The sequence below is a fragment of the Anthonomus grandis genome, chromosome 7 (assembly GCF_022605725.1).
Source record: "Anthonomus grandis grandis chromosome 7, icAntGran1.3, whole genome shotgun sequence".
In the NCBI taxonomy this organism is placed as follows: Eukaryota; Metazoa; Arthropoda; class Insecta; order Coleoptera; family Curculionidae; genus Anthonomus; species Anthonomus grandis.
In genome coordinates, this window is record NC_065552.1 from 5,475,899 (window position 1) to 5,503,217 (window position 27,319).

At 32.1% G+C, this 27,319-nt stretch overlaps 2 protein-coding genes across 2 annotated transcripts in view; one reads left to right on the plus strand and one right to left on the minus strand.

Annotated features, from left to right (window-relative positions):
* Positions 1–27,319, minus strand: part of LOC126738200 (uncharacterized) — a 112,534-nt gene that overhangs the window by 78,232 nt on the left and 6,983 nt on the right. The gene's annotated exons all lie outside the window — the stretch shown is intronic.
* LOC126738704 (tigger transposable element-derived protein 4-like) lies at positions 2,215–13,672 on the plus strand. The gene is made up of 3 exons (XM_050444144.1): positions 2,215–2,387; positions 12,481–12,755; positions 12,819–13,672. The coding sequence occupies exons 1-3, from the start codon at positions 2,215–2,217 to the stop codon at positions 13,298–13,300; spliced, it is 930 nt and encodes a 309-aa protein (XP_050300101.1). The 3' UTR covers positions 13,301–13,672.

Below are 27,319 nucleotides of genomic sequence, written 5' to 3' on the forward strand. Positions count from 1 at the left end.
TCACCTTTTATTCTCACTTAATCATGTTACTGCTCCAGAAGGTCATTTCCTTATGCCATTTTTTAACCTTCCTCCCTCCCTTTTCATGTCTAAAAAAATAATCAATAAAGGAAGAAATTATTTAAAAGGCCTGGAATAAAATCGAAAATTATCCCAAAAGCTAAAAGATCATCAGTGTCTTTTTTCTGTAATGTTGCAAATGTACCGAAATTTTTCGATAATCCAGATTCGAGAAAAATTTCTCCTTTCAATAACTCAATCAACCATCAGCGTCTTGGAGCAACTGTACTAAGAAATCGCTAAAATGACGATAAAAGAGCCTATAGTTCTCCCCATTTCGCCTTACAAAATTTGACACAATTTGCGAAACCTGTAACGTGAACAATCAGTAGTAATAGTCATATCTATAAAATCTTCTCAATTTAACAAAATGGACTTACACATACAAATTGAAAAAATTTATAAAATTCATATTTCCATTTATTAATAAAGTAATTTTTAGCAATTCTGATCTACAGAACCGGACGGTACCACACATCAAAAATCATCCTAAAGTACGCCCACGCTTTAATCCATTTAATAGCCTTTCTATGCTCAATCGTGGGACTTGTGGCAGTTTTCGACTCGCATAATAGAAAAGGCATTCCCAACATATTCTCGTTACACAAAGTTGTTAAAGAAATCGATTGGATATTTATGGGGGGTAGGAACCTAAAAGAAGATTTATTACATTTTCAACAAGACTCTTCTTCTCTGAGGCAATTTTTACAAGATGTGTTTCCAGATCAGTGGATTGAGAGAAGAGGTCCAATGGAATGGCCGGCGAGATCACTAGATCTAACACCCCTCGACTTTTTGTTCTGCGGTCACTTTAAAACTTATTATGTTTAAAATGCAACCAGCTTCACTCGATGATGTTCGGCAATGAATTATTACAGATTGTGCATCTATTCCACGAGAACTGTTTTGAAATGTGAGAAATGAATTTGAAAATAAATTATACTTTTGTTTACCCTAAAATGGAATGCATTTTGAGCACCTGATTAAATAAAATTACACTTAATAAAAACAGAGTTTTAATTATTTAACTTGTACTTTCTTTGACCCTATATAAAATTCTTATGCAGATGAATACTACTTAAAAATGCCCTGAATATAAGAAATAAACTGCTCAACAATCGAACTGGATATTTTATAAATTACCGAAATTTGCTTAAAAAAATAAAATTCATCAAGTTGCGTTTTATGCTATGAGTAAATCCTGTTGATAGCAAATATTTTTTGTAATTTTTTCCTTTTTTTCATACATTCTTATCTCTTTTAAAGAATTCGGTTTCAAAATCCTAACAATTTCGTCACATAAAAGTGCTTGTAGAGACTTTATTATTCTCATTGTTACCAATAAATCTCTTTACTTTCTTAAAAATAATGGTTCTACGACGGTTAGAAACAGTGCAACTCGAGCAATTAGTACGTTGGCTACAGGAGGGCCTAACTCAAGAAGAAGTTGCTAACCGGCTATATGTAGAGACTGGGTCTGCAGCTAACAGGCATGGTGGTGGCCGAAAATGTGCTACAACTCATGCTCAAGACCGCTATATAACAGTAACCGCAAGAAGAAACCGAACATTTACGGCTTCGAGAATTAACAGCTACTTAAGGCATGCTACTGGGAGGGTAATTTCTAATCAGACTATTAGAAGAAGATTACATGCATCCAATTTAAGAGCCAGACGACGCGACGTGCCACACATCCACGGTTAACGGGGAAACATCGTGCATGCAGAAATCGGAGGGCAAAAGAACACAGTAATTGGAATTTTCAAAACTGGAGGTCTTGTATGTTTACGGATGAGTCCAGATTTTGGTGTGATGGTCGAATTTTGGTGTGGAGGGAAAGGGGACAGCAATACCATGAAAATTTGATGGCGCCCACTACCCTTTTTGGTGGCGGTTCAGTTTGCGTTTGGAGAGGCATATGTTTCGATGGCCGTAACGATTTAGTGGTGTTAAGAAATGAAACAATAAACGTTATACGATATAGAGACATTATTATAGAGAACATAATTGTACCATTTTTTGGTGCAATAGGCGAAGAATTCGGTTTAATCGATGAGAATTGTCAATGATCGCATTGAATTTCATGGCATTACCAGAATGGACTGGCCACCACATTCACCCGACATGAATTGGATTGAACATGTATGGGCCGAAATGTCTCGAAGAGTAAACCAGCTCGAACAGCCACCTCTAACCTTAGAACAACTAGCCAATCAATTACCGGAAATATGGCAAAACATTCCTCAACACTACATTAACAACTTAATAAGAACTATGCCAAACAGGGTGATAGCACTAAGACGAGCCATCAGGGGTGGACCTACGAGGTATTAATTTTCATGACAGGACTTTGGGGCACGCTTTACAGGGTGTAATTTTATTTTAATTTTTCCTCTTGTTTGTTAAAAATTCAAATTTTTTAGGAGATATCTGTTTATTTATTTTTTTTTGGGGCTAATGTGAGTGAACTTAATAGAGATTTATTTAAGAAAGAAAGAAAGAAAGAAATAAAATGTGCTATATTACTCTAGGTATAGTAGACACAGCACATACTAGACACTTGTTGAAGATAGTGCAGGGGATCAATGTTACTACGAATACCCTTGAGCAAGATATTAGGTATATCACAATAATAGTCGTTTAAAATGTCAGGTCTTAACTCCGGTTCAGATACTTTTCTATGGCAATGTCTACATTAATAATCGACCAACACTCTCTTTGCCTATTTGATGACATATTTAAGCGATCCCTATAATAATTAGATTTTGCTGCTTTAATTGTTTTTCTGTACAGACTACGGTATTTCTGATGATATACAAGGATATTTTCATTTGTGGTATATTTTCACAATTTAGTCAAAAAACGGAGGTTTTTAGCTGAAATTCTAAGGCCTCTTGTAATCCATGGTTTTCGTTTCTTAGTTTTAAGCCTCATTTTAGGAAAGCACTGATTGATCTTATCACACAAAACTTGAAAAAATAAAGTAAGTGGGTCAGAAGCCGTTTCAAGTGCATTCCAATTTACCGAAGCTGTAGCAGCAGAAAAGGCATTGAAATTTCTCCTGCTGAAAATTCTTCCCATATAATGAGATGAAGATGATACAGTATTATATGGCATTTTAGCAAGAATAGCTTCATGGTCGGAAATACCAGATGGGAGTACTGTACAGAAATAGTCAATTGTAGTTGCAGATGTAAAAGTTATTCATGTGGGAGAAAGAACGTGCATTTTCAAGTCGTAAGAATTTAAAATACTTAAAAGAGAAGTACGTGGCAAGGTTTCATCAGTGTAGTTGATATTAAAGTCACCAGCCAATATAACCTTAGAGTGTAGGGACAACTGGGATAAAAGAAAATCAAGTTTGTCCAGAAACATAGCAATATCTCCTGTAGGTGGCCTATAAACACAAAAAATATATAAATTAAAACGCTTACAAAAAGAAAGAGAGAATTCAAAAACATTCTCTAAAAAAAGATTATCATACTTATCAATATTATAAAAACTCGTTTCAATTGTTTGCCTAGACAAGATCATGGTTCCTCCATGTATAGATTGTTGACGACAAAAATTTGATATAGGAACATAATCAGATATTAAAAAACATTCAGTAGGCCTCAACCAGTGCTCAGTCAGAAGTACAATATCAGGAAAATTACATGTGTCCAGCAAAAGATGAAGCTCATCCATCTTATTTCTTAGGGATTGTATATTAAGAATAAAGATACTTAAGCTTTTCGAAGAGCTAATTTCAATTTTACTAGTAGAATATAAACATGAATGAGATTCAACCTTCGTGGACATGTCTATAAAAAAGAAGAATTCAATTCACGATCAGTAATCAGTTCAGACTCATTAATTTGATGATTCAAAGACAATTTATTGGATGAAATATTAATTTTAAAATATTTGAAAATATGTGTATATAATAATGATGCCAAATCTGAACCAAAGTTACTGGCGTGATTAGACTCTAAAATCCCATACAGATTAATATTATTTGCATGAAAAGTACGATGAAGGGCCTTATAGATAAATATTAGATTAATAGGGCCTTAATAGATAATAGTATAGATAACATTATGGCTTAAATAAGTATAAGGGCTTGTCATCACTAAAGTGTTTGTATCAACATGATTTTGAATTAAATTTTTTTAAACATCAGATGAAGAACAAATTCCATTTAACATTACTTTTAAAAAATCTTCTTTCGTAGAGTCCTTAACTAAATTTGATGCTGTCCTAATCACCTCACTGCTTGAACTGCCCGGCTTCAGACACTGGACCTTATAGTAAGCTTCAAACTTTAAACGTAAATGTTAATGTTAATGATTTAAGTAAAGCTCCTCAAATTCGCAATACTGTATCGACATTCAAAGACGTCATCAATTTTTATCATCATTTTCTCGAAAAAAAGGAAATATGTGCCTAATATTAGTAAGTATTGCAAATTTTTAGGAATACTTTCTCAATGTTGTCGATATACTGAGAGTACTATCTATCTAAGGAAATAAAACAATAAAAAGAAGCGTCTTCCAGTAACATTTATAATTTGTCTTACTCTTATCTCAAAATATTCCTCCTATCTTGGTCTGATGGTCTTAGCTTTATAAAACAAATTCATAAAATTATTAAGTTGGCAAAACATTATCAAGAAAATGTTTTTTTTTTAAATGAGACAAGTTAACTGCAAATTAAAAGTTAAGATTGGAACAGCAAAAACCCAGCTGTGCATTGTCAAAAACATCGCTCGAATTATTCCGCAATTATCTGATGACGTCCCATTTTGGAAAATGTCGCTTCTGATCCTTTATTTAGATTCTTTACTAGAAACATCCAGTTACATCCAGCTAACATAATGAAAATGGAGATTCAAGACTTTTTGGATCTTTCTTAAAACTGATTTTGAAAGCTTCACAGGAGAGGCGGAATTGTGGTATCATTATTGGAAAGACTAAAATTCGAAAACTGAAGATGTTAGACTGTGAGATATTGCTTGAGAAACAACAGTGTTTTTCCAGCTACGGGATTAGCTCTACTCATTGCCAATGCATAACCTTGTATAATGTACAACAAGTTCGATACATTTACTACATTGTTAGTACAAGATTTTCCGAAAACCAACTTGTCAACCAACTCAAGCTGTTTGATATTTGTATAAGTAGGTATATAAATACACAGTGTTTGGTACATGTACACATAATGTTGATTGAATAAAATGCAGCTTTAATATATTTTGGATGTAAAATGATCTTGATCACTTTAATTCCTGCCTACGCCCTTGAAAATTATTAAGAAGACATAAAAAAAAAATAAAAAAGTTGCGGCAACAATTGGGATCGAACCGGCTACCCTATGATCCTTATGGTTTAAGGTTCAATTCATTTAACATTTTTTTAAAATTTAATATAATTTTTTTAAATCTTAAAAATATTAAAAAATAACAAAAAGTTAAAGGTATAGACAAGGTTTAAGAAGTATAAAGGTGATACCGGCGACAACTAGATTCGAAGTAATCCAACTACTGACAACGGAATTTTTTTTAATGTTGTATACAGGTTAGGGAATTAAATATCACGCATTGTCTAAAATAATGGTAATACCGCTTTCACAGTATAATATTTATATTATTCAAAATATCGAAAAGATATACCGTACAAATGAAAAAGAGAGATATAATAGATAAAATATGAGCAAATTAAAAGAACTGTTCTTGTCTCTAGAGATTAGAAATAGTTTAAAAGACGGATGAATCGACACTGATTCAACGGATCCATACGAATATCCTCAACTAAACTCTACGGGGGGAAAAGACTCGAATAAACCAAAAATTAGACTAACAAGACAGAATGTAAACAATGGTTACAAAGCAAAGAAGTTGAATATGAAATGTCAGAAGCATGTTTGAAGTACACAAGGCCAATAACATTCTACAAATGAGTTATCTAGGAATCAGTAAAAGATAGTGAATCACTGAAAAGAAAATTGACGGGTACCACATTTCCTACGCAGGAAATAATAATGGACATCACAGAAATGGCGTTACGTTGATGGTCAATACCGAAATCCAAAAATCACTGGCTGGTTACACTGGCCTGTAACTGAGGACTGATTTTTGGATTGGCGTGATTGACAGCCCGTCAATCTGACGATTGTTCAAGTATACGCACCAGCTTGTTACGGTAGTCTGAAGTATGCTAAATCATTTTACAATTAACTATCTCTTGCACTCAAAACATGTAAAAACTCTCTAATAGGGTAGTGAGAAAAGAGATCAGGAGACGTTAACTCCACTCATAATCCACTAGTAGCTTCATTGCACCTTAACCTCAAAGGAAAGCAATATTGCGGTTAGACATGAGGCTGCTTAATTCTCTTGAAGTCTGAAACAGCGTTGGTTTAAAGATCAATGCAGCTATAGAGTCACTGAGCATCGAAAATATACCAGACACTGAGAAAGCATGAATTAAAATGAAAGCACCTCCTGTGAGTACAAAATAGAGCTCAATCAGTCAAAAAATGCCAGCGGAACTAATGGAATTTCGTCGGAAAGTATCTAGACCGTAATGAACAAGTTAGAAGGAAAATAAAAGAGGCAAGAATTATAAGAGTCTAGATGCGAAACACGACACTTTCAATTTACACAAGAAAATCAAAGATGCCGCTGGAACTAAAAAACGTAATCCTCCTATATCTTAGACCTTAACGTAAAGCTAGAAAAGTAGAATAAGTATGTCGAGGAATGTTTCCCTTATGACCATCAGCACGTGGACATTTGCGACAACCTCTGTAATGCCTCAGAAATAACACATACGAAGGTAAATAAGACAGCTAAAATTAGAAAGTCCAAGGGACCAGACGACTTCTCTATGGAAGTAAACTTTTCAACGACCAATCTACAAATAAATTGGTCAGCTTGTTCAACCCCATCTATGTTTCTGGGAGAATTCAAGTTCAAGTGATTAGTCTGTCTATATCACACTACCTAAAAAGAAAATGCCAAGAACATGCGAAGACTGCAGCATGATAAGTATAATAAGCCATCCGCTAAGAATATTCCTCAAAATAATTAGGGTCTAATGTGAGGAACACCTCTCTGATAGTTAATTTAGAATGCGTAAAGGTCTTGGAGTGAGAGAAGCCCTATTCGGCATAAAGGTCTTAAGACAGAGATGCCGAGACCTGTCTACCGATTTATATACACGTTTTCTTAATTACCAAAAAACGTTTGACTGTGTCAATTGCAGGAAACTTATAATTTGACTTATAAATTCTTCAGAATATGAACTTATATGGCAGAGAGACGTGCGCATTATATAAAATCTGCTTAAAAATCAAAAATCAAATCAAAATATTCAAATCGCTGCTCTCAAACTCGAGGGCATGGCTCTCGAGTATGTTCGTATTTAGCAAGGTATAAGGCAAGCATGGTTCATCCACTACTCTTTAATGTATACTCTGAGCAAATATTTGCCGACGCATTGGATCAAGCAATGATAAGGAATTGTTGTCCGTGGAGATATAGATCTACTGAAGTGCTGATCACTTACAGGCGTTTCTAGATAGGGCTGTAGCTAAAAGCGAAGAAAGAGCGCCTAAACTTCTGTTTTGTGAAATTTCATTCCCAGTAGTACCCCCATCAAAAACAGACGCGTACTAAAAAACAACGACGTAGTAGGCGAATAGCAGAGCACACAAAATGCATAAGTGCGCGTTTCCATACTTCCCCTTTGAGCACCTCTCTACGCGTAGCGATCGGTTCCCCAACCTGTATATTAAACAAGTTATCGAATAGTTGTGGATAAAATACAGTAGAGCTTTTATTAATAATTATTTGAGAAGCCAAGGTTCAAAAAAATTTATTTCCTGATAGTCGTTACTACTTAAAAAAACAATTTGGAGATGAAATTCATAAAAAACTTTGGCAAATATTTTATTTTGTCAAATCATGCACGCAAATTAATAATTTTAGGATTTTTTTTTGACAACACCCGACATTTAATGCCTGTCAAAATGAATGCAAAAACCCGTCAGCTCTACTTCAACATAATATTCAACGACCCGAAATGTTGATTTTTATTTATAACATAATTATTGCACTATTTGCATTAATTTTCTTGATACTTTGGAACCCTCCTTTAAATTTTCTGCTGAATCTGAAATAATTTATTACGCTACAAAAAAATCCGCATCAAAAGCATTTTTAATGAATCAGAAACTAATTATTATTCCTTAGACATGGCAATAAACATTCGGTTTGTTATTACTCAGCGCAATAATTCATGGAACCCATTGAAATGCGCCTTGCATTAAAATATTTTTATTACCTTAGAATTATACTTATTTAGCAAGGATAACTTTTTTTTTGTAAATATAAATATTGCCTTGAATAATAAACATTTTTTTAAAGTAATATAAGGCAAATATTAGACCTCCATATGTAAAACTGCGGTTATAGTTTTAAATAATAATAAAAATGTAAGATGTCAAGTGTAATGGCAAATATACATAAAATATTTTAACAATGTTTAGGTAAAATTACGTAAGTGAGAAATGTAGCAAGATAAAATAGTAATTCTACCAAACGTTATCTAACTGAATTTATGTATGTTTATTTCAGTTTTATCTCTTTAATTAGCTGATACGACAGTTTTTCAAATCTATTAAACAATAAGGTACTTAGATAAGATGCCCAATAAACATGATTCCTGTTAACTATCAAAATAAATTTATTTATTAGCAATTTCGCTAATCTGCTAGACACGACTGCACCTACACATAAATAATATCTTTAGGGATATTAATTTTGATGATTCATGTAATGAAGTCATTGTAATTAGGCGGCGATAGATAGGGAAAATATGTATAAAAACTTATAAGCCATGCCGTTTTTTTTTAATTTATAATAACATAAACTTGAGTTAATTGCAACAAGGTTACGACAAAGTAACGTTTCTGGTTGTCATCAATTAAGTTGATTGCACTCAGTAGTAATTTTTATGTTCATTTATCGCAGGATTAAAGCATATTTATTTTTAGACAAAAGAGATATCCATGTTTAGCAATACACCAGCTTATCTCAGTAAAAATTTTAAATATAAAGAATTTAATTTTTTAAGCTAGAGCAACTAAATTTACAATTTTATTACTTTTTCTTAGGAAAATTTTGTTAGTCCTGTAAGTTTGTGTAGTTTCCGTGACACAGGAACGGTACACAGCTGATTCGCAGTGGAGGACAGTAAACGTAACCTGACCTAACCTAAGAAACTGCTTTGCATTTTCTTAAACAGCCATAAAGAACCAATAAGGTTAATGGTGAATAGCTTGTGTATGTATTATAATAATTGTTGCCTTCCTGTTTCTTTGTATTCCGCAAAGAATAAGAGGAAATTATTATTTACTTTCAGATAATTACAATACACTTAGGTATTTATTAATACACTTTATTCAGTCAAAGACTCCAAGGAAATAGGAACACATAATAAATAAAAGTGATTCATGCCACATTAAGTTATGCATAAATTTTCCCAAAAACAATATAACCATAGCAGGTATAATATGAATAAATAACATTTGCATGCAATGAATTTTAAGACACGACAAAGTTATTCCGTTTATATCCCTTATAAATAAAAAATTAAATCAATAGACTGCATAGCAACGTAGAAAATGTTCTAGTGAGAATTTCCGTATAGTAAAAACAATAAATTCATTATTTTAATTGATTCATATACCTTTTGAATTTAAACAAAAAACACATAAAGTGTATTTTTGTATAATTTTTATGTTTTAAAAAATAATTAAATATAGAACTGCTAATTTTTTCTTTTAAAAACTTGAGAAGTAACTAAAACTCACTGAAAATGAATTGAACTGAAATGAATAAATAAACGCGATTCATCTTATATTAAGTTATGCTCATATTTTGCACAAATATAAAGTAATAATTTAATAAACCTATCAAATTCTCTTACCATTTTTTATTATTAAAATACGATTCTATTTATAGCAAAGAAGAAATTTAATCAATAAAGTTCATAGCAACGTGGAAAGTGATTGAAAACTCCTTTAATGTAGAATTTTATGATATTCTCTGCTTATAAAAGATTTTTTTAAATAATGCAAATATATTTAAAAATAAAATTGCTAATATAAATAATTAACAAATTAGCCTAAAGCTCTTTACAACTACCTTTTATGAGCTTTAAAATAAAGATTACTCCCTCTGAACGGCTTGTACCTGAAAACTCTTTAAATAACCCTTAAAAAGCAGTTTGTCCTCGACTTTGTATATTTTCTTACTTTTATGAGGTGCCGAAATGTTTTTCAATAGAATATCTTAAGAATGTCTAGACTAACTGAGCGATGAATAATACGTAAACAGGTAAAAGATGAATAAATAAATAAAGGAGTTTGAAGCATATTTCGGACTAAATTTTTCTAGGAGGTCCTCTGAAAACTTGAAAACTGATCATTTTAGGAAAAAGTTACTAAAATGTTGTTGCATCATACTTAAAATTATAATATGTTTTGACAAAAGAAGTAATCACTGCGATGTAAACGTTTTACGAACATAGTGGTAAATACGAGATTACAAAAGAAAGGAGAGATGCTTCTTGAAGACGGTGGACCAACGCAGATATCGAAAACTGTTCGATCTTCTTAGCTCCAGGCTGTGCAAGTTTTGTGTGCGGGCAAGGACTGCTTGCATTGATGGTACTGATATGGTATAACATTATAGGCAGTATTAATTGATGGTCTGTCTAGTCAGTTTTTGTCAAATGTCTTGGTTTCTATAGGTCCTGTCAAGAAACTTATGGAAAGATGAGTTATAGATTAGATCTTTGTTTATTAAAATTATTGCAAACATTTTTTTGAAAACTTAATACATTTTCAGAAATGATGGAATTTAGGACTCGGTTATTTGTCAAGCAAGATTTTCCAAATATCTCAGTTTCTATTTATCCTATCAAAAAATTCATAGAGAGTTAAATTGTATATTGGGTCTTTAAAAACATCAAAATGGTAATAAACAGTTTTCTCTTAAAATTAAATCTCAGTTTCTATTTATTTAATAAAAAAACTTATAGAAGGTTAAATTAGAGATTAGGTCTGTATTTCACAAAATTATTTTAAAAATTCTTCTTGTAAAATTAATACTTTTTCAAAAATGTCAGAATTTAAAATTCGATGATCTGTCGAGCAAGGTTTTGCTTAATATATCTGTTTCTATTTATCCTATCAAAAAATTCATAGAGAGTAAAATTTAAGATTATGTCCTTGTTTATCAAAGTGATAATAAACAGTTTTCTTGTAAAATTAATTCTTGTTCAGATATTTGAGAATTTAGAATCCGATGATCTCTCAAGTAAGATTTTGCCAATTATCTGGTTTTCTATTTATCCTATCAAAAAAACCTATAGTGTTAAATTGTATAGTATATCTGTATTTATCAAATTATTATAAAAAATTTTCTTGTAATCTAAAGACTTTCTCAGAAGTGCTGGAATTTAAGATACGATGATTCGAGCAAAATTTTGTCAAATATCTCACTTTCAATTGATCCTATCAAAAAGCTTGTAGGAAAATAAATTGTACACTAGATCTTTTTTTATAAAAATGTTTTTTATCAATTTTATTATAAACCCAATACTTTTAGAGGAATAAGGAAATTTATGACTTAATGGTGTGTTAAGCATGTTTTAGCTAAATATCTCACTTTCAATAATTGATCCTATCAAAAAACTTATGAAGACATAAATTGTAGTCTAGACCTATTTTTGTAAAAATGTTTTTAACAGTTTTCTAGTAAACTCAATACTTTTAAAGAAATGAGGAAATGTATTATGATTAATAGTGTGTCAAGCAAGTTTTAGCCAAATATCTCACTTTCAATTGATCCTATCAAAAAACTTGTAGAGAGATAAATGGTAGACTAAACCTTGCTTTCTCCAAATGTTTTTTAGCAATTTTCTTATCAACGCAATACTTCTAGGTAATTGAGAAAATTTATGACCTAATAGTGTGTCAAAAAAGTTTTAGTCAAATACAGTCAAACCTCCCGATACGGACACCTCCAATAGACGGACAACTCCCTTGAGCGGACATTTTTTTTGGTCCCATTGAAAATACACTAAATTCCCATATGCTTTATCGGACACTCTCTCGGGCGGACGCGGACACCTAAAAGTGGTCCGAAAAACCGCTAAACCTTCTCTTGAGCGGACACAGAAAAAATTTAAACACGCAATCGGGGGTTGCATTGGCGCCAGAGCCAGGGTTTTCCCCGATACGACGGTACTCCTTGCATGGCGCCGGTTTGTCGGAATGTTTTTGTATTTTGTTAATGCATTTGGCTTTAGTTTATTGTCGTATCTTCCAGCGTTATTAGCGTAACAACCGATATGTGGTCGACACGTAAAGTGCTCGAAACGTAAAAACTCTTAAAGAAAAAGTTGACGTAATTGAGATTTTTAATAAAGACAAACTAAGCGTACGCGACTTAGCAAAACGGTTTGGAATAGGAAAAACACAGGCAGCTGACATTATTAAAAATAAGGATGTTTTATTAAGTAAGTTCCACTCAAATATAAATGTGAATGAAAAAAGAAGCTTCCTAAGAGAAGAGAGCAGAAATATTGACAGACAGTGCTATGAGTGGTTCATTAGAGCTCGAAGCAAAAATATTCCATTATCAGGTAACATACTTCAATTATTACACATATTACTGTATATTTTACATGTGCCTATTATCTTTTTAGGTACAATTGTTAAAACGAAAGCCAAAGAAATCGCTGATGGTTTGGGGTATAGAACTTTCAGTGCATCAGAAGGTTGGCTGCAAAAGTTTCGTACCCGGCACAACATTGCTTTTAGAACTATCAGTGGGGAGGCCGCAAGTGTGAACTCTGCCGATGTCACGACATTTTGGGAAAAAGTACCATCTATAATTAAGAACTATGCTCCGAAAAATATCTATAATGCTGATGAGACTGGGCTATTTTTCCGAGCAGTGCCAAACAGGACTCATTTGAAGCGAGAAAGATGTATTGGAGGTAAATTTTCAAAAGAGAGACTGACTATACTTTTTTGTGTAAATATAGAGGGACACAAAGAAAGACCTCTAGTGATCGGAAAAATGGCCAAACCAAGAGCATTTAAAAATATTAATGTGAAAGAATTGCCAGTTACTTATAGGTGGAATAAAAAAGCTTGGATGACCGGTGAACTAATGGCCGAATAGTTAAATCAATTTGATAAAAAAATGATGCGTAAAAAACGAGAAATTCTATTATTTCTCGACAATGCATGTTGTCACCCAAAGGATATAAGATTGAAAAATATTAAATTGTTTTTTCTGCCTCCAAACTGCATTTCGATTGTACAGCCTTTAGATCAGGGCATTATTAAGGGTTTTAAAACATTTTATAGGATAATCATTATTAAAAAACTTTTATTAGCCATAAATACTGCTGAATTCGCCCAAGAATTAGCCAGAAAAATACACTGTCTAGATGCAATTTACTTTATAAACATTGCATGGGACCAAGTCACAAAGAAAACGGTTCAAAATTGCTTTATTAAGTCTGGCATTACACACTCTAATAGTTCAGAAAATACAGCAGACAAACCTGGAAATCTGGGAAAATGAAGACGACCATTGTCACTTTTAGCTCAAATGTTGAGGAATAAGGATAATTTTGGAATGATAAACAATAATGATATCAACGAATTTTTTAATGTAGACAATGATTTAATATTAGAGCAAATTGATGACCTTCCTCTGGAATGGTATCATCCGATGAGTCAGAAGAGGAACACGTTGAGGAAGAAGAGGAATTAACTACCTATCAATAGGCTTTTAATATGACGCAACAGTTAAAACGCTTCACTCAGGCTAGGGGTGACCTATCTGCTCTAGATTTACTATCTAAGCTTGATCTTTATTTCCAAGATACTTTGCTCAACAAAAAAAATCGACAAACGTCTTTATTAGAATATTTTACATAAACATAAATTTTTTTTATTGGATCATTAAAACATGATTAAAAATTTATTAGTATTGTTAATAATATTGTTATTACACCTTATCAGCATATCATAAATAAAAACAAAATACCAAATAAAATGCAAACACAAGTATCTGAAGAATTTATTTAGTTTGCTAAATATCATCGGTACTTTTTTCATAAAGCAGCATTTATTTAAATAGTTTTAAATTATTACCCAGTCTTTTACGTGTTAAGCGTGAGGTTCGAAATGCTGTTGTTGTCAATGAAGCAATGCAAATAACTGTCCTAGGTCAACTTCATGCCGAGCCAGGAATAGGTGTCAGAAAATTGGCGACGAGTACAGGAGTAAGCAAAAGTAGTGTTCATAGGATACTTAAGCATAATAAATTCCATGCTTACAAAATTCATCTGGTGCAAGAACTGAATGAGGACGATTTTGAGAGACGAGTGCAATTTTGTGAATCGCTTAGTGATATGATAACTGTTAATCCGCGTCTTATTTACAACATTTGCTTTTCAGATGAATGTACTTTTTTTCTTAATGGCAACGTAAATCGTCATAACTGCCGCTACTGGTCAAATGCAAATCCGGGCCAGTTTCGTGAAGTTCATACCCAGTTCCCTGAGAAGTTAAATGTTTGGGCGGGAATCTTGGGCGGCTCCATTATTGGTCCGTTTTTTCTGCCCGGAAATTTGAATGGAGAAATGTACCGAGATCTCTTGGAAAATGCCGTATATCCAAGAATAGTAGAAATAATGGAAGGCGGAAATCATTCTGATGATGATCAAGTCGTTTTCCAACAAGATGGAGCGCCTCCACATTATGCTGCTGGTGTGAGGCAATATCTTGATGAGATATTTCCTGATCATTGGATTGGAAGGAGAGGACCTTTTATGGAATGGCCAGCTAGGTCACCCGATTTAACCCCATTAGATTTTTTTTATGGGGGCATTTAAAAACAAAAGTTTACGCTACCCAATCCTATTAAAAAACTTGTAGAGAGCTAAATTGTAAACTAGACCTTTCTTCAAAATGTTTTTAGCAATTTTCTTATAAACCCAATACTTCTAAAAAATTGAGGAAATTTATGATTTAATGGTGTGTCAAGAAAGCTAAATATCTCACTTTTAATTGATCCTATTAAAAAACTTGTAGAAAGATAAATTGTAGACTAGATTTGGCTTTGTCCAAATATTTGCTAGCAATTTTCTCGTAAATCTAATAATTTTAGAGAAATAAGGAAATTTATGACTTCATGCTCTATTAAGCAAGTTTTTGCCAAATACCTCATTTTCAATTGATCCCATCAAAAAACTTGCAGAAAGGTAAACTTGTGAACTAAACTTTGCCTTATTCTTTTAAGCATTTTTCCCTTAAACTTCTCGAGAAATGGGGAAATTTATCACTTGAAAGTCTGTCAAGCAAGTTTATGAATGTTTCAAATCTCTCACTTTCTATTGATTCTTAGATTATAGAAAGCTAAACTGTAGATCTGATCTTTTCTTATCAAAATGATTTTGACTATTTTTCACCTAAATTCACTATGAGGTGTGTTCAGAAAAGAGAAATTTTTAAATTTTGCGGGTTTGGAATTTTTTTTTTGTAATGTTGGTAGACGTGTTTTATATTCCATATCATGTTCCATATTCTAGCTCGGCAAATTTCATTTCCTAAAAAAAAATAATCAAATAATTTGTATTAAATTGTGCGTAAAAAATTACGTAAAGTGTTACGAGTGTTATAAGTATTTCCAAAATGACAGTGAAGACGCTTTAGCATATCAACATCAACCTTACCAATGAAAATGTAAAAAAAGTGAAAGAAGTGGTTATAAACGATCACTGAATCACAATTGAAGAAGTCGCTGATGATAATGAAATATCAATTGGCCCTGATTAATTTTTAGTATGAAATGTGTCAGGAAAATTTGTTCTAAAATTGTTGAATTTTGACAAAAACCAGCGTCGAATGGAAGATACTCAGGAGTCACTTAATAAATTCAACGACCATGCAGAATTACTGAAACATAATATAATAGACAAGGAAACATGGGTTTATTAATATGGCGTCGAAACTAAGGCTCAATCCACAAGTGCAGCCGAGTATTGGCATAATGCATCGTGAATTGTTACCTCAAGGCAAAGAAAATAATAGTAAACTAGTCTTACTCTTAATAGTAAAACTAGTCTTCGTTAGTATAATTATCTTTGCTCAAGGTCAAACGCGCCATAAGGAGTACTACCAAAGATAATTAGTTTACTATTATTTTCTTTGGTACTACCTACAAGTTCAAACTTTTGCACCATGATAAGGCACCTGTTCACTCTTGATTGCTTATTCATAAATGTTTCGTCAAAACCAATACTGGAACGATGTCCCAGCCTTGATATTCGCCAATTATTTTTAAAAATTAATAAATGAACCTTATAATGCGTCATTTTACAAGCATAGATGACACTAAAAGCGCATTAGTGTAGACGAATAACAATATTTTTTTTAATAAAAAACACAATTCGTACTTTTCCAGAAATGTGGGAGCTTAGGATTCGATGATCTGTCAAGCCAGTTTTACCGAATACATCAGTTTCTATTAATCCTATCAAAAAACTGATAAAAAGTCAAATTGCCGACTTGATCTTAGTTTATCAAAATGTTTTAAATCATCTTTCTCGTACACTCAATACTTTTCAACAATCGTTAAGAGAAAAAGCAATATTTAGAAGCTGATGATCTTCAATGATCTAATTACGTCTACAACCACATACTTTGACTCGTTTATGTCATTAATAAATCCCACTAAGTAAACGGACCAACGGTATTTATAAGGTACAATGACCCATATTAAGTCTGTATCTTAAACAAATTAAAAAAAACTCATTGGGTCACATTATTAAAAAAAAACTTATATCTAACTCTATAATCTATACCTATAATATAGATATATGTTATATTAAATATTGTAATATTTGCATTAAATGCTTATATCTTATTTTTATACACCTATTATTAATAAGGAAAGTATAGTACATCTTTTGGAAATATTAGACAATACAAGGTGATTCGGATAGGAAGGCAAATAATATTAAAAAAAACATAGGGAGTGCTTTTAACTAACATATATTTTAAGTTCTATGTATAATTTTATCTAACTTATCCTAAACTAATATAGTATACTATTATAATTTTATTATTCATTATTGCAAGTCTAGTTGCAATGTGAATTTTATTTTATTTTTACATAGCTTTAAAAAATTAGAAAATTTCTTTCTAGTTCTTTATTTGTGATAACTTCTACCATAAGGGTTACCTGGCATAGTGTAAGTAAAAAGAGTTTGCCAAGTTCTTTATTTACATACAGTGACCGCTTAAAGTTCCGCAAAAATTCGATAAAAATTAAAGACATGATTTTTTGCGAAAACGCTGGGACCCGTCGATTTTTATTTTAGATTGCGCAATATTTCACATAAATTTTTGTATACAGGGTGGAACAAAAAAAAGATATGATGTCATCGGTAATTTTTTTAAATGGAACGCTATATTTTTTATTGCATTTATGAAATATAAACGAAAATCCAAGCAAGTTTTGTATAACACACCTTATCTCAAAATGCAACTATTTCCGAAATTATTACATTTAAATAACAAGAAAACAAATAAGAACGTCTACTTCGGCACGAGCAATCGAAAGAAGAACAGGGATACCGAAATCGGTAGTTAACGACATCATTAGGCGATTTCAATATCACCCTTATCATGTTCAACGAGTGCAAAGCCTACTGCCTCGAGACTACGAACCACGCCTAGAATTTTGCCGCAGAATGTTGCAAAAAAATCAAGAGAATCCGAATTTTTTAAATAATATACTCTGGTCGGATGAGAGTACATTCAAAAAGGATGGCTTCATGAACATGCACAATTTGCACACTTATGCGTTGGAAAATCCCCACTCTATTCGAGAAGAAAGGTCACAGTACCGATTTAAAGTAAACTTGTGGATCGGTATCTTGAACGGACGTGTAATTGGCCCATTCGAATTACCAGAAAATTTGAACTGGCAGGCTTATTTAGATTTTTGTCGAAACAACCTACCAATTCTTTTAGAAGATGTTCCTTTGGCCAGTCGCCGAATAATGTAGTTCCAAAATGATGATTGCCCCGCACATTATGCCCATGAAGTTTGTCGGTATTTAAACCAAACATACCCCAACAGATGGATCGGCCGACTTGGTTCAATTTTATGGCCTCCCAGGTCTCCAGACCTAAACCCCCTCGATTTTTTTTACTGGGGTTGCATAAAAGAAAAGATTTATGCAAGACCAATAAATAATATTGCTGAATTACGGCAGCGAATAAATGATGCAGCCCAAGATCTTAACGCTGCCAGGAATGCAAGATAGAACAATAGGTCATTTATTAAAAGATGCCACGCCTGCATTCGCGTTGATGGTAGACAGTTCGAACATATTATTTGATTTTGAAATTTTTTTTAAGTTAAATAAAAATATTTTTTGAACATAACATAATTATAAATTTGTTTTATTTTTTTCATAAGGTAGATTAGGTTTATCTTTCACTCTACCACAATAACAGAAAAGCTTTTTTTAAAACATATTGGGTAATTTTAAAATTAAATTAAATGAGCAAACTTTTTAAGGTATTAGCCGGGTTGCCGCACAATTTTTCGGTCCAGTATGAGCGGTCAAATTCCAAGTTTAAAAAATAAAAATAAGTAATACTTTATTTTAGAATAGATTTCTTATTAAATTTTTTGGCCGCTTAGTTTAATGTTTGTCTTTGATTAGTAAAATAGCTATTCAGTGTTGCATAGCTAAAAAGAGATTCTAAAAAATATCTATTTTTAAGGCGTGACAATCGAAAATCTGATCCAAGGGTGGGATTTTGGTGACTTCCACTAAAGTGCTAATATCTCGAAAACCATCGATTTTTTACTAAGGTCATTTTATGTTTTTCTGGGTGCCTATGAGTTGCTCCATCAGCCCCTTCAGTATTATCGTTGACTTTCCGGACACCCTGTATAGTTTATTTATCACATTTGCATATTTCTGTGTCTTTAATGTGTATTTTATACAGGGTGGTTTAGTTTAAATGTCATCAATTTTAATATGCAATAGAGAATTTAAAAAGAAAGAGACTATCGTCATAAGATTTTTCCCAGAAATGTTTAACAACAAAGATACAGGATGTTAAAGTTAAAAATAATTATTCGATTTCCTTTTTTTTATAAATTTTTGCAACATTTTAGCTGGTATTTCTGAACAATTAAATTAAGATATTTTAAAAGCAGTGCCTTAAATCATAATTTTGCAAGAGTAACTTTTTTTTCCAAATTAAATGAAGAATCTAACAATTCACTTCTTATAAAAAAATACTTTATCACCTCGCAGATTTGAGACAAAAAAGACCAAGTTCCTCCCAGTTTATTCCTCTATTTCAGAAGTGTATAGAGCAATAAACTGGGGAATTCCGTTCTGTTTGGCTACATTTCGTGGTAGTTCATAGGCGCAGGTACTTATAATATTTATGAATTTAATTTTCACGGATTAAATGCCTTTATTTTGAAAGAGATTAAATACTAAATAAATACTTTTAATCCTTTTGTATAGGTACCTATCTTTTAACGCTTTGTAACATGCAAAAATGGGGTCAGGTAATATATACAGACTATAAATACTTTTAAATCATATTTTAAACGTTAGTAGTCACTGCTACGCTGTAGTGTAATCACAATATTATTATCCCAATATTTAAAAAATGGAGGTATTCAGTCCAACGAAAAGATGTACTAAAAATTCTCCACTATCGCTGAGTGAAAAAGTTATTATTTTAAATGTACATGATTGCATAAAACACGATTACCCTAGTTTTACTGTGCAAGAAATTGTTGAAAAATGTTCTCGAATGAGTGGAATTGGAAAGTCCACCATTTTCAAATTGTTGCGGGAAAGAAAAGTAGCAGGTCAAGTGGAATCTCCCAAGCAAAAGCCAGGACGACCTACAAAAGTCCTTCATGAAAATGCTAAATGTATAATTCGAAGAAAAGTTCACTCTTTTTATTTTAAAAAGGAAATACCCACCCTAGACAAAATTTTAATGGAGCTTGGCCGAAATGACAGTATTCCGTTGATAAGTAGAAAACTTTTATGGAAAACTTTAAAAAATATGGATTTTGCCTGGGAAAAGCATAACCGCAAAGCACTTATACTGGAGAGCGACGAAATTGTTTGTTGGAGACGACAATACTTGAGAAGTATCAAGCAGTACCGCAGGGAGCAAAAGAAAGTTTTTTATCTTGATGAGACGTGGATTAACGAAGGTTATATAGTCCAAAAAATGTGGTAAGACAAAAATATAACCAGTGCTCGCCAAGCTTTCATAGAAGGCCTGTCTACGGGTATTAAAGTACCTTCGGGAAAAGGAAAAAGACTTATAATCACACATATTGGAAGCGAAGAGGGATTTTTAAAAGAAGGTCTGCTAACCTTTGAGTCGACTCGCACAGGAGATTACTATGAAGACATGAACTCAGACGTTCTCGAGGACTATTTTGGTGAAATGATAAAATTTCTTCCGGCTAATTCGGTGGTGGTTATGGATTACGCAAGCTATCATTCACGACGAATAGAGAAGACGCCAACTTCAAGTTGGAGAAAGCAAGAAATTATCGATTGGCTGACTGCAAAAGGTATTGCGTTTGAAGCAAATTTGATAAAAAAAGAACTGCTGGCAATAGCAAACTTACATAAAACTCGTTTCATGAAATACGCCGTGGAAGATATAGCCGAAAAATATAATATAACTGTACTGCGCTTACCGCCATATCATTGCGAACTAAATCCTATAGAACTGATATGGGCGCAGGTAAAAGGATTTGTAGCAAGACAAAACACGACTTTTAAAATGAAAGATGTTAAGCTACTGTTTGATCAAGCCATTACGGAAGCGACACCAGAGAATTGGCGAAAAGCAGTCCAGCATGTAATTAAGCAAGAGGACAAAATGTGGGATCTTGACAACCTCATCGATCAGACAGTCGATCCTTTAATTATAATGTCAAGAGGTGATGACAGTTCGTCAGATGACGAAGAAGACTACAATCTATTATAATTTAAAATTGTTATACACTGTTCAAAAAGTTCCAGATCCAAAAGTGACATTTTCAACTGTTTTACTCTACATATTATGTTCAATAAATTTGTGAAAAAAATATATTATTCCATTTAAACAAAAGTAACTTTCTAAAATAAAATAGCATTTAAGTACATTAATTATAAGGTAAAAAACAAGTCCCAGTTGCACGCCTTTGGCGAACCGTTTTCAATGTTTATCACTGGGTAACAATGGGCAAAACTCATAAATTGACCCAAAACCGGGTGGCACTACCTGCAATCAACGAAAAGAAAGAATTTTACATTGAAACTAATACCCAACTAAGGTAGTGGCATAAAATATTGGTGGATCACCAGGTACCACTTTTGCATACCTAATGAGGTTTTATTGCTCTACACACTTCTGAAATAGAGTATAATATTTACCAGAGTGGCTCTAATTTTGAAAATGATTGGATGATTTAAATTATGTCCATTACCTAGTGTAACAGAACTAAAGTATTAAAAGGAGTATTGACATTGTTTACATATTTAACAGCCTTTAATATAGCCAATGCTTCCGCCGTCAAAATGAAAGAATTTTCTGCACATCTAAAACCCATTTAAATAATTAATTTAGGAAAAATAAATGCACATCCGGTGCCTTCTTCAGTCTTATAACCAAAATCTATATATTTCAACTATTCAAATATATATTGAAATATATAGACTTTGTTAGAACCATCTGTGTAAAATTGTATTAAATAATATATTCTTATTTGTCATAACACAATCTGTAAAGTTAGGTATTAAAATACGTGGTCAAACCGCTATATATTTAAATATATATATAAAAATCAGACCCATCGTGCAGTTTATCCGGTCCCGCTTCCAGCCGGTCTTTGACCGTATATGACCAATGCACAAGGTGCAAAAGGGCCACTGCCTGTCTCTCTAGAGTTTCTCGAGATGCCAACCGAGTGACGTCACTCAATTTTAACTCACGAAACGTGACGTCCGATAACATGAAGAATTTTTACCTGTCCGAATACCCCCTAAATCTGAGGCAGTAACAGTAGTTTTTCAATGAATAAAGGTACAACAGTACGTGCTTTTAAGTGGTTCTTTTTTTTTGTAGAATAAAATTTGCTTCGAGATTTATAATATCACTTCCGGTCATCATTTTTGGTAAAAGAATAATTTAATTGCTAATTAATCGTAATTGCGGTATCTAGAGCGTATTTTTACATGTACCATTGCAAAACAAAAATTTATGCAATTCGTTTTAAAACATTTATAAGTTGTGACACTCGATACGTTTTATCGTTATTTCTTTTTTATTTAAAGTGGAATAACACGAATTTACCTTGTGGGTATTTACGCAATATTATAGGGGTAATACCCCTATGTTTTTTTATATGTGCTTTAAATAAGGCAAGAACCTTAATTTATTTTATTTTAAGGTTTTTTGTACTGGTTTTTGTACACAGTAGTGTATTAAATTTTTTTTTAAAGACTAGAAGTCTTTCGATGTTCTTAGGATTGAACAAGAAACAATTTTAATAAACGGAATTATGTGAAACATCCCTTAAACATAACGACATAACACCACGTCAAACAACGTGGTGTTATGTCGTCTTTATTGTAAATTTAGCGAGAACAAATCAAGTGTAAACTAACAACAACAAATATTCTACAGGCTTATACACTAAAGGTGTATGACGTCTGGTTATGTATAAAGTGCATTAGATCTTGCAGTGTTCCTATAGTAGAGGTCTCCAAATGTTATAAATATCAACACTAGGCTGACTAAGGATTCCTTTTATCCCGTATTATAAGTTGCTTGCATGAATGTTCTTTTCTCTCAATATTGCTCTTTGCACAAAATATTATCTCCTGTGAAATGTATGTTGTGGCTATTGGACCAAGCGTGTCCTGTTATTCCTTATCTGGAAACCTCTCCTGTTCTACTTTCAATGTTCTTTTCTTCTGATTTCTAGTAGTCGCTTTATCTCGTATATGTTAGTAGTAAGGCTGTACTCAGATGAGCTATCTCAGTACAACCTTCTGCTCATATAAAGGATATTAACATGCGTTCAAGTTCTTCAAATAGTCACAAACCAGTTGCAGGTAGTTAAATAAATTGGAACCAAATGATGGTCCAGATTAACTAACTCTTCTGGCTATTATATAATATGAATTACCACTTTTTTTTGAAAACACTTCATATATTAAAGCAATTATCTGGTTACAAAATTGATTTTTTTTTAAATTTTTTTTCTTAATACATATTTATAATATTGCCTATTTCATAAACTTAATAAACACACAAGTCCAATATATGAATAAACTTCTAAGCAATGCTTATATTAGCATTGGTACCGAAGTTACATTTAAAAGAAATATGTTATTGTAACAATGTGGCCATAGAATTACATATTAGTAACTTTGTTAATAGTGTAAGGATTGCTTAACCATTCTAATAAATTTATAATAAGAAACTTCTTGTTTTATTTCATAAGACAGATCATTATAGGTTTGTGTCGCTGCGTTGATTGGGTTTCTAAGGGCAATGTTTGTTCTAGCACTACTTAGTCGAATATTGTTGTTTCTTAGATTATGTGCATGTATTTCACTAGAATAAACAATAGTGTAATTTGATTTTTGTAGCTTATTAATTATTTTAAATATTAATTTTGCTTGTTCTATTTTAAGTATGTGACTAATTGAGTGGATTTTCAATATTTCAAATATGTCCCCCGCATGCATAAAATAATCAAGATTAAATAAAATCTTGAGTACTTTAATCTGCAAAATTTCAACTCTTTGAAAATTGTACTTACAACAGGTTCCCCACACTGGAATTAGGTACCGCAAGTTTGAAAGAAAGTAAGCATTATATATTTTTTATTTAGCTGCGTTACTTAAGAAGTGCTTACATTTATAAAATGCTCTTGTAAAGGGAATTATCTTACTTTTTAAGTAGTCAATATGAGCGGTCCAATTAAGATTCTCATCTAGTGTAAGTCCCAAATATTTTATATTATTTACATTTTCTAAAGTCGCACCATTTAGACATATTCTAACTTGATTTATTGTCTTATTTTTCTGTTTAAATAGGATATATTTGGTTTTGTCCAAATTTATTTTAAGATTATTTTGTAGTAACCATTGACTATATTTAGTTAGATCATCATTTACCCTATTAACCAATCTGTCACAATCATTATCCGAATACAATAATACAGTATCGTCAGCAAATGTATAATATTGGGCGTCTAACCCTGCTACCCGTAAACTCAGAACATACAGTGAGTACAGTAATGGTCCCAACAGTGACCCCTGAGGGACACCACAGTTAAATGCTAAGATATTACTTTCTTTATTATTTACATGTACATATTGTCTTCTATTAAGTAAGTATGACCCAATCAAGGACAGTGCAGATCCCCGAAAACCCATTTCTTCCAGCTTGTTTAATAATATGTCATGATTAACTACGTCAAATGCCTTTCTTAAATCGACAAAAACTGCTATGACAATTTTGCCTTGATCTAAATTAGCTGACACATAGTTAAGGAGATCTATAGTAGCACTTAAAGTGCTGCTGTTTTTAAGAAACCCATATTGGTATAAATCGTATGAGATATATTTTTCTATAAATGACATCATCCGCCTCTTAATCACTGTTTCGATAATTTTTGAAAAGACACTTGTTATAGATATAGGCCTGTAGTTATTTAATTGGGTTTTAGGACCAGATTTATGAATTGGACATACTTTACATATTTTGAGGTCAGGAGGAAATTCGCCTATGCTGAATGCATTATTTATAAGTATGACTAGTATATTTAATATGTACTCTTTTATATTAGTTAGATCAAGTATTGTAATTTTATCATGGCCCGGAGCCGCATTTCGTTTTAGGCTTAATATTATGTTGCTTATTTCATTACTGTCTGTCGGCTCAAAAAATATGCTATTATCACATTTAATCTCCTTAAAATCTTGTTTTAATATATTTTTTGTATCAGTCCGCATGTCCTCGATTATGGTCGCACCTACCTCCGTAAAATATTTGTTCAAACTATCTGCAATTTTTTTATCATCATTTTCTAATAGACCATTAATTTCGATTTGGTTTATATTGCTTTTAGTAGAATTATTATTTAAAAACAGATTTATTGTATCCCACTGTTTTCTTGTATTTTGTGCTGCTTGGGCCCATTTGTTTTTAAAGTACGCATTTTTTAATGCTTTTATTTTATTATTTAGTGAATTTTTTAACCTTGTAAAATTTAATTTGAAGTTATTATTTTCTGGAGCTTTTTTATATTTCTTATACGCCAATTCTTTTTCTTTAATTAAAATTAATAAGTCTGGTGTTATCCAATCATTGTTTTGTCGACATTTAATTTTTTTATTAATTGTTGATTTTATTTTACAATTGCTAATTACGTTAATTAAATTTTGAAATAAATCTATATTTTCTTCTATTAGCTTATCTTGGAGTTTTTGTTTAAATTTTTGTATATTTAGTACGGGACGTTGAACAAATATTCCAGGCTTGAATTTCCTTATATTTGCGCTTATTTCTAAACAAATTTTTCTATGATCAGATAAAGAAGTATCTTCTACACTAATATCACATTCATTTTTTTTTGTTAGTAGTACAAATCACATGATCTATTATTGTTCTACTTTGTGAGACTCGAGTGGCGCTGGCAGGACTAATCTCATTGACAAAACAAAAATTATTTAATGCAACCATATTTTTATAGTCTTTAGTAATTATAGAGTCTTGATCTAAAAGATTAATATTAAAGTCACCTAAAATAATATGATTAGACCTATATTTACTTATCACAGATTCCAGCTTATCTAGGAACTCATTTGGTGAATACCATGGAGGTCTATAGATTGCACTCAGTTTAAGTTTATCTAGTTCTATACACACCCAGTTATAGGGTTCTGTTTGATCACTGCAGTCTATTTTGTTAAAATGCACTGTATTCTTAATGTAAATGCTCGCGCCCCCGCCCCTAGAGTCCCCACAGGAATGAACTGCCTGATATCCATCGATATTATAAAAATGTGTTTCATTTGGATATAACCATGTTTCTACAAGAACAATGATATCGCTTGATATGCTTTTTATGCTGGCTTGGAATTAATCAAACTTATTTCGGAGACTTTGGATATTATAATAAATTATGTTAAGTTTATTTTGAGGTATAATTAGTTTTTTAAGTCGTTGGAGTCCTGCAATAGTTCAACCTTAGTATTATCATCTTTACGCAGCATAATTTTCCCATCATTAATCCATAAGTACTTGTAGTTGTTTTCTTGTTTAAATCGTTTAGCACTTTTAAAAAGATCCAGATTAAATTTGGTCAAATCATGGTTTATGTAAATTGTTTCGCGTTTATCAGTATATCGTTCTAAATCATGTGTTGTTAATGTTTTTGTTTTCTTAGCTGTCATCCACTTTTTCTTATCTTCTCCTGTTCTAAAACTAACTCTTATTGGTGATGATTTGTTGTCTTTTGAAAACTTTAAGTTAATACCAAGAATCATCAACAGTTATGCCAGAGGAATGTCGTTGTGGCCATCAAAGATTACCCAATTGATCAGTATCTCAATAAAAAATGTCACTCTTCACATGAACCTGTCTTTATTAAAAATTACACTACAATAGCAAGATTTAACAGAAGTAATTTATCCCATTGAGGTACTATGATAATGTCTACTTAAATGATCGACTGAAAAATCATCGATTTTTCACCAGTAACTAAGTTTGATAACTTATTATCTGAAAAAGTTTTTAAATTTTCCATCGTTCACCATAAGTTATATGACCTCTATATTGTTTGTGTTTATAGAACACCTGACGCTGATGTACAGACTTTCTGTCTAAAACTTCTAAGCTTGCTAGAATCCATGCCTCTAAAAAGTAAATTAATTTTGTGTGGCGACTTTAATATTGACTACTCCAATGTGTGTGTTGCTCAAGAATCTCTTCACTCTATTTTCGATTCAATGGGTTTTTTAATGTTCCAGCACCATTGACTATATCGTGTCATCTTTTACTCTGAATTTTCAACAAGTGCACTGTTCTCAATTCAGGTTTTTCTGACCATGAA